The sequence below is a fragment of the Clupea harengus genome, unplaced genomic scaffold (assembly GCF_900700415.2).
Source record: "Clupea harengus unplaced genomic scaffold, Ch_v2.0.2, whole genome shotgun sequence".
Classification (NCBI taxonomy): domain Eukaryota; kingdom Metazoa; phylum Chordata; class Actinopteri; order Clupeiformes; family Clupeidae; genus Clupea; species Clupea harengus.
The window spans coordinates 18,713-30,762 of NW_024880143.1; the positions used below are offsets into that span (position 1 = coordinate 18,713).

General features: G+C 42.6%; 1 protein-coding gene across 2 annotated transcripts; it reads left to right on the plus strand.

Moving 5' to 3' along the window:
* Window positions 1–267: 267 nt before the first annotated feature.
* On the plus strand, window positions 268–12,041 carry akap10 (A kinase (PRKA) anchor protein 10). Of its 2 annotated transcripts, XM_042706183.1 has the most exons (14): window positions 268–498; window positions 2,465–2,512; window positions 3,122–3,307; window positions 5,530–6,102; window positions 7,338–7,436; window positions 7,698–7,782; window positions 7,881–8,004; window positions 8,260–8,396; window positions 8,603–8,747; window positions 8,958–9,128; window positions 9,508–9,614; window positions 10,101–10,183; window positions 10,682–10,734; window positions 10,945–12,041. In XM_042706183.1, exons 1-14 carry the CDS (start codon window positions 477–479, stop codon window positions 11,062–11,064), a joined length of 1,953 nt encoding a protein of 650 aa, XP_042562117.1. In that variant the 5' UTR covers window positions 268–476; the 3' UTR covers window positions 11,065–12,041. The 2 variants fall into 2 exon arrangements, with proteins under 2 accessions (XP_042562117.1, XP_042562116.1); XM_042706182.1 differs by lacking the exon at window positions 268–498 and having other exon boundaries at window positions 552–2,512.
* The last annotated feature ends 9 nt before the right edge of the window (window positions 12,042–12,050 follow it).

The following is a 12,050-nucleotide window of genomic DNA, read 5'->3' on the forward strand; positions in this document are numbered from 1 at the left end:
TGTCGATTTCCCCAAAGCCATAACGTAACCTCTCAAATGCTGTTAATGAGATATTTGGGGCATTTATCGGAAAGAGGTTCTTTGATCAAATCTATGATGTGGCATTTTATGAATTGTGCGATGTAGTAGGCCTACAGTGAATAGATTGCTGACAGTGCCACTACAGATAATAGTCTTTGTATGCAAGTCAAAAGGATTTCCGCCAGAGTAAAATCAGAGACTGAAAATCTTTGTTTCTACTGCCCTCCTCTGTTTAGAACGAAACATAGAAGTTTCCCACAATGCTGCCGCAGCATTCCGGAAGTGAGACGTTTATTGACAATATGGCGACTGGTCCAACTGAGAAAAGAGGGAGGAAAATTGGGATTTGACTGCTTCTGCACGCAGTTTAAAACTATTGTTATGAATGAGGGGACACGGGATTTCACGGGATGCTGTCACTGAGCTGAGAACATATTCACAGCGTGATTATAACCATGTCGTTTTTTAAACGGAAAGGTAAGGAAGTAGCCAGCTAACGTTAGCTATATTCCCCGTCAAGCTAACGAGCTAACGTTATCTGTTTAGCAGCTAGGGTAAAGATATGCTACCCGACCCAAGCCCAACTGTACCTGACAGTGAATGTCGAATCAGGGTCCGGCACGGTTGGCCTTTTTTCTGATAATGCCTTTGTAACTAGATGTTTGTATTTCATAACAACAATTTACTGTTTACGCCGTGTGTAAGCACCATGTGCAATTGTTGAGGCTAATCAGGGCTGCAGTGTCACTTTGGGTATCTCAAATGAAAAGTCATCTAAGGAAATTGCATGTGTTCGGACTCCCTGTGCTCGTTAATGTAATTTTGTTTCATGTTGCCTTGGTACATCAGTATTGCAAAGGCATCCTCTAATACCGTATGTCGCCTTTCTGAGACTGTCCATCACAACTACTGAAAGTCTAGGAGACGTGAGATGGCAGTTCCGTCTAGGCACAATTTGACAGATTGGCTGGTTTCACGCCTGTAAGTCATATCTAAAGTGAAACGTCCTCTGTAAACATAAAAAAGCAGAAGAGAGCCACAGAGGTTAATCTGAATCGAGTGGTAATAGTGTGACTTCGCTGTCCTTCAGATTAGCTAAGGTTCATATTACATTTTATTGAGGCAAATCACCTGAAAGCCATCGAAACCTAAAATAAATTATTCAAAATTATTCATAGTGATTAACAGTGAAACGGTGAATCTTTTTGTAAAGCTAGTACGTTTATTGTAAGGCTTAAAAGATGCATTAAATAGGTTTCCTGTCTAAAAAATTATGTAATTCTAAAGTGTAGTATGATTTTCTGTATTCCAGTGCACCCTGACCACCTTACTAACTTGCTTAATGCGTTTTTATCATGTTTTATATGTTCAGACTTGAAGGGAGATGCTATCATAAAAACAGGCAAGAAGGAGGCATGACAATGTTGAGAGAAATTCTGGTATTATAAAGTTATGACATTATTGTAGACTTGGAGCCAATCATATTTATCTGACAACACGAACCACAGCACATTCAAATAAGGGCATATTATTCTGTAATGTTAACTGTAGTAAAAAAAAAAATGCTTAATCTTCATTTGTGCATTGACATCCATCGTTGAACACTCAATAATATTAATAAATTCAGCACAAGTTCTCAGCACCTTTTTGTTCAAGTTCCACTCAGTAATGTGACAGTTAAAGGTAGGTGCAGGCTTGATGGTGATATCTTGACCTTGCAGCTTTTGCCATCCAAGCTGCATGGCTTTATGTATCCGAAGGTTATTTGCGAATATGAATAAGTTGAACAGAATGAACTGAATTCATGGTGTGAAATGTTCTGTTGTCCTGACCATTTTTACAAGAGTGACATGGTTTTCTATTTGACGCAAAGGTATAATGTTTTGAATAACTAATCCTGTGACGTGAGAAGCTATTTTGACAATTGATCCCTTACAAAGCAGCACTGCAAAGGGCAACCTCAGTGCAAGTGTTCCAGTTCTTCTTGGAATATAAGACTCCTGGAGCACATGAGTGGATGTTCCCCATTTGGATTTTTGCCTCTACAAACTTTTTTTTATAATATTTAATGTTCTTACCTCTGGGAGTGGGGTTGGAGTGTTAGGGCCTGCAAATGCCTGTATCATGTTAGAGAGACCTGCCTCTCCAGCAAGGGAACACATTCACAGATCGCTTCAACTTTATATCATCCATTCTGGCAAAGAGGAAACCGTTTATATTGCATCATATTTGCTTCACACGGGCACATTCTTATGTTTGCCTCTGAAGTATGATTTGATACACATGTAAAGGTTTTTGTTTTGTATGTGAATGTTTAAGTCAGTTTAGCTTACATGTGTTTCCTGCTTGGTGTCTTGTGAAATGAGTTGTTTTCAAAACCTCCAGGGCCATAAAAACTGCATATGCACATAGATGATTCATTTCTTGTTTGTTTTACATGCAGCAAAAGCAAAGGATCTCGAGAAACCTGCCGAAGTTAGAGCAAGTCGAGGTAACTGCTGATCTTATGTGTGAGAGTGTTCTGCTCTTTAATGGTCATGATCGACGCATAGTACATTCACTGTCCTCCTGCTTTGCGTTGGGGGCAGCTTCCAAGCTGATCTACACTTTAACATGGATGAATGGGTTTTAGTATCTAGGCAAACCCTGCTAGCCCAGTTTATCTACTGGTCTGTATTGAAAGGAGGGTGGGGGGTGTTCATTTCTCTGTTACTGGCAGGAGAGTGAGAGGACATTAGGACTATTTTTAGACAAATGTGTTTTGATTTGGGTGTATTGGATTTGATTTGGGTCAAAATTTGATTACAGAACCGCTCAATATGGTTTATATTTGAATTTGAGTTTGTTGTCATGTAAATGGAACATGCCTTCTGTAGGAGTTAAAGCCAGGAACACATAGATAAGAAAATCCTTGACAAAATATCTTAAATGACAAATGCTTGTTTATTCTCATTTTAATCATCCGTTCTCTTTATTCAGTCTAAATCTCTTTCTCTCTTTGCCCTTTCTCATTCTCTCTCTCTCTCCCTCTGTCTGTCTCCTCCCCCTGCCCCCCCCCCCATCTCTCTCTCTCTCTCTCTCTCGTTCTCTATCTCCTCAGGTCCAGGATCCCCACACTCTCCGTCAGTTAGCCCTCGTAATCAGCATGCTATCCTTGAGGCAGCCGGCCCGAGTCATGTGGCCATCAATGCCATCTCCGCCAACATGGACTCTTTCGCCCGGGGCCGCACTGCTATCCTCAAGAAGCAGCCAAGCCACATGGAAGCCGCGCACTTTGGGGACCTCGGTGCGTTTCCTTTTACCCTATCAGTGTTTATCTCACAGCACTACCAAGAACTGCTGAGCTGGTGCCTCTGCTAAAGCTAGGGTTACTTTGATAAAAAGATTTTCCTGAAACATGCAGTGAATTATCTTTGGTGAATGAATTTTCATACGAGTGGGCCCTTCTTTATGATTGCTCTATTTGCTGTTTAATAGAGAATCTTTCTTCCATTCTGAAATGGAAACTGTTTGGTCATCTATGGGGAATATGTAACAAAGTTTGTGATTATGTGGCGTGTTTCTCTTGCGCATAAAAGACTGTATGTCTGCTCCATTCAAGGAAAGCAGAAAATAGGTTTAAGTCCAGTTTAATAATGTGATAAATTATGTCAAGCTTAGTGACGAGTTTGACACTTTCCCTGCCCACAAGGAACATACTGGAACCTGTAAGGAGTGTTCATTTTGATGATACAGATTTGGTTCAACCTTAGCTTCTGTGGCTCTTTACACACACTTCCTTTGTTTTTTAATTACATGTCCTTGGCCTAAGACTCACATGCTAATTGTAGCCTAAACACATAGCTATCTCAAGCACAGGCTTAAACTCAACAGCCAATCTGAGAGAAGGTGAAGGAATAGATTGCTGTTCTCACACAGGATAAGGCTTGAAGTACTGGCTATAGAAAAAGTCCCAGATAAATGAGATTCTGGTCAAAATATAGTTTCTACCTAGGGCTGAACGATTAATTGCATTTGCGATTTAGTCGCGATATGATAGAACGCGATTTTCTAACCGCAACGTTAGCGATTAAAAAACGTGGTCTAAAAAAAAAAAAAAAAAATTTTTTTTAATTTTTTAAAAATTTTTTTAAGATGGTACATTTTGCACACAGTGTTAAAAAAGTGCATGCCTAGTGTTTATACTTAAAATTACTTTTTTTAAATTACTTAAATGCACAGTGGTAAAGCCACCGATTTGTTGTTCTTGTTCTTAATGAGCAGTTAAATAAAAATGTAAAATGTGGGAAAGAATATTTTACACTAAATGTATCTAATATTGTGTTGTTCATATTTAAATCATTCATTACGTTTTGTTGGGGGAAAAAAGAGGGGGAAAAAAATCGCATATTAAATCGCAATCGCAATATTTTGGTAAAAAATCGCAATTAGATTATTTTCCCAAATCGTTCAGCCCTATTTCTACCTACATCAAAAATAATGTTAGCCTTGACATCAACTTGGTTTTTAATGCTCAGAAAGATGTATAATGCTGATTGATAGTCTATCATGACCGTGTGGTGGGTTGTGTCATGAAATATCCTACCTAGCACAGTAGGGGAAAATGTTGGCAGAATTAGGCCATTGGCACTGTAACTGGTGTGCATCCATGTCTCCTGCTGTAATTGGTGTAGTCCCAGGCTGCCAGTTGCTACTGTAGGCCTTATAGTGACGGGCAGGGCGCGACTCTTAAGATGTACTACCTGTGTTGTGAACTAGAACGTGGTGTTGAATACCTCAACAGAGGGACCTCAAAGACTTGCGTGAACTGGAGGCCTGTTAACAATAGGTGTCAGTTACTGTGGAAACCAGAACCAGTGGTGCAGTGCGGAGGTGTGGGAATGCTGCAGGGCCACTGTGACCTAAGAGGTTTGTCATCCAGACAAGCTCCTCCTGTTGGATCACTAATCCCAGTGTCTACAGGCCCACACCCTGCTTGTGATACCGGGCTGAATTGTACAGACATTGTGGCCTGCGCCTCTGGTGGCTCCCACTGCTCCTTTTGTAGACACTGACCTCTGCCTGTGGTTTTCTGCTGTAATGTGATGCTGGGTCTCCGACGAATGGCTTCGCTTTCCTCTAGCCTTTGTGACGACCGTTGGCTGGGTTTATTGTTATGGTTGTGTTTGTATTTGGGTACATGGAAGGTCTGCTGGGGTGATGCCAAAACAGCTTGAATGTGAGACCACCACAGTTGACTTCATCTGAATGCTGTTAAAATAATGAAAGTGGAACTTCAGAATAGGCTTGCCATTTAACACAGGGTATACAGGACGAGAAGATTGTGGTCAAAAGAGAGGTTGTTAACTGATTACATTTAACAAAGTTTTAAATCTTTGGAAGTGGTGTCTGTCACACCTATGAAACAGATTTGCCTTGCACTTTAGCTTATGGTGTATGATGCAGTAAATAATGAAATAATTATATTGGCCTCTAATATAGCTGAATGAATTCCTTGTGTTTATGCAGGACGTTCCAGTGTGAACTACCAGGGCCAGGAGACTCGTTCACGACTGTCAAAAACCGTGGACCAGATCGTTCGAGACACCATGGCGGTGCCATACTACATCCAGTTCATGGAGGCGCGCTCGGCCGACTACCTGGTGCGCTTCTGGCTAGAGGCCGAGAGCTTCCGCTCCACCAGTTGGTCCCGGGTCCGAGCGCACAGCCTCAACTCCGTCAAGCACAGCACCCTGGCTGAGCCCACGTCCGGCCTGAACTCCCCGGGCTCGCCCGACTCTCCCTCCGGCGTCCGGCGAACCCTCGGGGACGCCACGGTCGACCTCCCAGACCCCTTTTCCTCGCAGCCCCCTTCACGACCCCTGACCCCTAGCCCACAGGACCCTAACTCCCACTGCGGCCCTGGCGCCCTCCTGCACCGTAACTCCATCGGCTCAGACGGGGGTCAGAGGCCCGGCACGCCCCAGCAGCCTCACTCCAGAGCGGACACCCCGACCCGGCAGCTCTCCTCTCGCACAGGGACCCCGCTCAAGGTCCCGACCACCAATGCACTGAGAGACCTGTCGGACAAGCTCATGAAGAGTAAGTCAGAATCTTGGTTTAGGAGCATGGGTAGGCTTTGGTATCAGAGAAAAGTCACGGGACACAGAGGAGATGTGTGTTCAGGGCGTGTTGTGTGTCATTGTCTGTGATACCCTTTGCTCTTTTTTAGATTATTAAAAAGAAGTTGTAGAAATGAAAAAGAAATGTTTCTGTACATGTCAGTCCTGATGGTGTGATATCACAGTGTCAGGGACTAATGGAGAAAAGGGAAGAACCTAGGGTTCCACGTAGAGAAAAGTCACTGTTAAGTAAAGACAGATATGGTGTTTGTTTTGACTCGCTCTTATCATCACTTGGGTGTTAGAAAAGTTTAGAACTGGTACATCAGAGATGATATGTGGCTACCACAACTGATAAGCTCTAACAGCTTAGCAGCCTGCCTCCACGGTCATGAGCAAGGCCTTCATTGTTGAGTTAAGTGATTGAGCCTGGGGCTTTTGAGGCCTTTGAGAACTCACTGGAGCTTAATGACATCATATCAGTTCAGCAGGGACCGTCAAGTCTGATCAGCCTGCAGGTCAGAGTGGAGCTGGAACAGCGCTGCTGTAAAACCCGGTTAGTTAGTGTGTGTTTGCGCTCTGCTGTGCTGCTGTAACACCCAGTTAGTTAGTGTGTGTTTGCGTTGTGCTGGGCTGCTGTAGTCAGCACGGCAGTAGCCTTTTACGGTCAACAGCAACTAACGCAAGCGGTTTGATCTTTCTATGTCACTAAAAGTGTAACACACCATTGACAGAAGAAAAAAGATCACATATCAACACCTTAAGATTCAACTTCATGTCTTTAACAGCATTTATGCACAGAAGAATGGGGATTAGTTATAGATCTATGTAAATATATAAGCATATAAGCATACCTCATAGTTTAATTGTCAGTTCTTCACATGACTGTTACACGTTAGCTGCTGAAGACAATATCGATATCTGCGTATTGCAACATTAGTTTGGGCCAGTGACATGGAACGTGTCACCCACTTTTTGTAAGAATATTTAATGGAATGAATTTGCTGAATGAATTTGAACATTTAGTACCTTTACACTGAATATATTCAGAGGTCAGGTTAGGGGTGAATGTATGGTGCAGAACCTTCTGAAAATGTCGTTATGAAAATGGCATTGTAATTAATACTGTGTCTGGTTTATGGAAAATGACTGATCAAAGTCTTCAATCTTTAGGATCTTTTTCATTCTTAAAATGATATTCCCTGACATTTCCAGGTATAGAGAGAGATGCAGTGAACATCTTCACCAAGTACGTCTCTCCTGATGCTGCTAGGCCCATTCCCATCACAGAACAGATCAGAAATGACATTGTTGGTAAGGCATCTGCTTTGTACTCAGTTCTCGCCTTTCTTTTGTGAGTGGTGAGCTGAATAGTTTTGATCACATTTGAATGCATGTTAATTATTTAGATTGTGTTGCATATGCTTTTACTTGATACTGTATGGTAATATTGTGAGTGCATGAGTCTCTCACAAACACCACACACACACACACACACACACAGACAAACGTTACCATGCATTTATGTTGATTTGTTTAATTAGACCTTACATTTCCCTTTCTTATCTCCTGTAGCTAAAATCTGTGGGGAAGATGGTCAGGTGGACCCTAACTGCTTTGTTATTGCACAGTCTGTAGTCTTCATCATCATGGAACAACAGTAAGTGTCTTGTCTGAGTCTTAATCCGTTAGATTACAGCTCATTTTTTCCCTATAATTTTTGTGTGGATAACATTGCCTTTTGTGTATCCATTACAGGCACTTTATTGAATTCTTGCGCAGTCATCATTTCTGTAAATACCAGATTGAGGTGCTGACCAGTGGATCTGTGTTCCTGGCGGACATCCTGTTCAGCGAGTCCGCCCTCTTCTACTTCTCCGAGGTAAGACCAGAGGAGTCGTCAGACAAAGGGGGTTCTGCTACAGATCTAGCTGACCTCCAATAAGGATTTCTCAGTCATACCTTTGCTTTTTCACCCGCATCTAAACAAGACCACAGTGTAGGTTTCTTCTCTCTCCTTCGTTTCTCGCAGGCAGATAGACATCAGAAGGAAGCCTTGCTAAATGAAGGATGTGGAGATAATGAGAAAGTAAGATCTGGAAAATGTAAACGCTCTTGTTTCCCCTTGTGTCGGCAGTACATGGAGAAGGAGGAAGCTGTCAACGTGTTGCAATTCTGGCTGGCTGCAGACAACTTTCAGGATCAGCTTGCTGCTAAAAAAGGCCAGTACGACGGCCAGGAGGCCCAGAATGATGCCATGATCCTGTATGACAAGTAAGCTTATTTTTCTTTTTAAAGGGGTGCACGTTACATACAGACAGTGGTGGATGTATCAAGTAATGGAATAATTCCTTATCATCTTTTATGGCATATGTTGTGTGTAAATATTATTGTTGCCCAGCCCCAACCTAACTTTGAAACAAGTCTGACCAACTGAGTTTCCTCACTGATGTCTCTCTCTCTGCTGGCCTTCTCTGCAGGTATTTTTCTCTCCAAGCCACCAACTCTCTGGGGTTCGATGACTCCGTACGAATGGAGATTGAGTCCAACATCTGCCGAGAGGGCGGCCCCCTCCCTGACTGTTTCACTACTCCCCTGAGACAGGCCTGGACCACCATGGAGAAGGTAGGGCCTCAGAATCCACCAAGGCAGTCTGCAGATTTCAAACTTCAGTTTTCGTAGTTTGTTATTTGGTCAAGAAAAAGATACAGCTGTATTGTGTATAAAACAAAATTGTCTTCCTAGCAGGGAGATACATGGTGTAGGTGGATGTTGCTTTCTGTTTTAGTTTCAAGTCCTTTGTCATCTAATGTTTGTTTTTTGTCTCAACTCCAGGTCTACCTGCCAGGCTTCTTGTCTAGTAACCTTTACTACAAGTATTTGAGTGACCTTATCAATTCGGTGCGGGCGGATGAGTTTGTCGGGGGAAACACCAGTGCCCCTGGAAACAACATGCACTCGGACAGCGACCGAAGCACACATGCCTCGGAGGGGTCACAAGCCCAGGTAACTGCCCCACCCCACCCCACCCCGGTCATGGCCCCTGTTCTCCTATTCGCTGACCCTGAGTCAGTGACATTTGATTTGCCTCCTCTCATGTGACCTTTTAGCTCGGTTGAGCGGGAAAATCCACCTGTGTAAATGTTAGTGGAAGAGCCTGGTCCGCGGGAGGCAGAGAGGGCACAAGTAGGGGAGAGCAAATAAACACGGTGTTGAATTACAGATGACTGTCCCTGTTTGTATTGGTTTACACGGGAAATACAGAGAAAGCTGTTGGACGGACACCATGGTGACGTCATGTATTCCCCATAGCTGTTCCCTCAGATAACTCCTGGTGTGTAGGTATATCTAGTCCTAATGAATGACTTTTTATCTCTCGCAACAGGGAACCAAAAGAGCAGCAATTAAGATTCTGAAGAACTTCGATGAGGCAATTACAGTCGACATTGCAAGTCTGGACCCAGAGTCTCTGTACCAACGACCCTATGCTGGGTGAGTAGTAATTATTTTTCCTTGATATTCCTCCATACCCTAATTCTTTACTTCTCTCCTCAATATCAATATACAGTCTATAAGTCTACAAAGACAATCTATGTCCAGTCTATAAAACATTAAACACATCATTTAGGCATGTTGTTTCCCATTGAAATTTACAAAATGATAGAATTTTCTGTATGATTTGTTTTCACTGTGCTGTGTGATACTGTAACTGTACTGTAATTAAACACCCCATGATGATGCCGTGACACACATACGCGCACATCCACACACACACACACACACACACACACACACACACACACACACACACACACACACACACACACACACACACACACACACACACACACACACACACAAGGACTAATGCCCTAGATTCACATAAAAGGCAGAATGTCTGAAAGAGTTTAAGTAGCCTCAGGCACTGGAAGCATGTTCCAGAAGCATTAAGAGATGTCATCTTGCCCCTCTTTGTAGAAGAATGACATTTGGGAAGGTGAACGAGCTTGGGCAATTCATTAGAGAGGCTGAACCGGAACCTGATGTGAAGAAATCTAAGGGTGAGACAAAGACTCTCTTTCTTACACACACACACACACACGCACACACACACGCACACACGCACACACACACACACAAACAAATGCTTACGTGCACTATCCTTTGTAGATAGAACCATGTAGAGGTAAGATGGCACCTACAGTGAAGCCTTCCTAAATAGAGAACGAATAAGTGTGTCTTACCTGGAAAGGAGTTTGTTAGCCCATTGTGTCCTCTCCTCTGAATGGACATGATGACAGGACCTTGACTTGTAAACACTCAAAAAGTGACCCCTCTCTTGTCAGTGAGGTAGCTGTTCATAGCTGTGAAGCTCTGCTTTTGGCCAGGAAAGCACCCACGCCTGACTTTCTGAAGGGATGATTGTGTTGGCTGTAGCTAAAAGAAAGCTGTGTAGTTCTTGGTAAAAAAGGAAGGCTGTCGGAATAACATACTTTTATTCAATACACTCTCCTCCTCTATTTTCTATTTCTTTTTCTCTGTATTTTGTTCTCTCACAGGTTCTATGTTTTCTCAAGCAATGAAGAAATGGGTGCAGGGAAACTCAGACGAGGTGGGTCGGTTTATCAATTTTACTCCTGCTGCTGTCTGAAAATGTTTCATTTGCTGCTATCAAAAGTGGGAATCAGGCCAATATGCATGAGAATAGCATGTATGTAATCCAGAATGAACAACAAATGTGTTTCTTTGGTGGTAATTCAGAGGAGCTGAAGGGGTGGTGGTTTCCTTCATGGCGGTGTCTTGTAATTGTTGGTAATTATAGGCGCAAGAGGAGATGGCCTGGCAGATAGCAAAGATGATTGTGAACGACGTCAGGCATCAGACCCACCACGACAGCCCTGGAGTCAAATCCACAAAGGTACAACGGGGATGTGTCATTTGACTGCACTGGAACTACACAAATCACACAGCTCAATCAGCCAAGGGCTTTTGGTGCAGAAAAAGAGAATGAAATATGTTGTTAAGGTGGAATCAGTCCTTTGGTTATTCATTGATTTACTTGCTAAACAACCACTTTAAAAGATTTCCTGACGAGAATATACATATTTATTTCAAATCTTCGGCCTGTCTGCATAGCTCATGGTAGAGAGCTACACATATTTTAAGAATACTATTACAAGCATTCCCAAGTTGAAAGCCGGAATCGTGATGTTTGTGGAGTTCTGGAGCGATGGTGATTAATGCTATAGTAACAGTGATTACATTGCATATATTTTATAAACCTAAAGGCACTACATTTTTGCAATAATTAAATATGTGAATTAATCATTTGTTGTTTGTCTGGTGACACAGTCACCTGTGCATTCAAAATGAACAACATGGCCACTGTAATTTTAACTGCAATTTTTCAGAATTCCCACAGCAAATTCAATGTCTTTGGCTGCAACCATTACAACAAACCCTTGGCAGATCCTGGAGGGACTGACTAACTCATAAAAGTCACTAATTCTAGCTTTGGGTTGCAGATGAGAACGTTTTTCATTACAGTTCACTTCATGTGGAAGGCATGGCTAAGTGTGATAAGCAGGATGTACACGAACAAATCTAGACAAAGATAGGTTAAGCAGCAATGTTCCTCAAATGGTGTGTCGCAACCCAGCAGTGGGTCGTGGAATCATTCTGAATGGGTTGCGGAGTGTCTTTGTTCCTTCAGACTTTTGGAGAATATCTAGGAACAGTAGTTTTTGTTTGGAAATTGAAAAAGTCTTTGCGGTTCTCATGCATCAATCACAAAGGGAAAAGGGAGCCCTTAGAAAGGGAGACAGATAGAGGAAGTTCGGTGTGAGAGTCAGATGCATAGCCTACTGTATGAGAGTCAGATGCATAGCCTACTGTATGAGAGTCAGATGCATAGCCTACTGTATGAGA

Coding starts and splice junctions, on each gene's coding strand:
- akap10 (XM_042706182.1), top strand. CDS start 2,434: ATGATTCATTTCTTGTTTGTTTTACATGCAGCAAAAGCAAAGGATCTC. Junction 8,005..8,259: donor CCCTCTTCTACTTCTCCGAG/GTAAGACCAGAG, acceptor TTGTGTCGGCAG/TACATGGAGAAGGAGGAAGC. Junction 10,735..10,944: donor TGCAGGGAAACTCAGACGAG/GTGGGTCGGTTT, acceptor TGGTAATTATAG/GCGCAAGAGGAGATGGCCTG.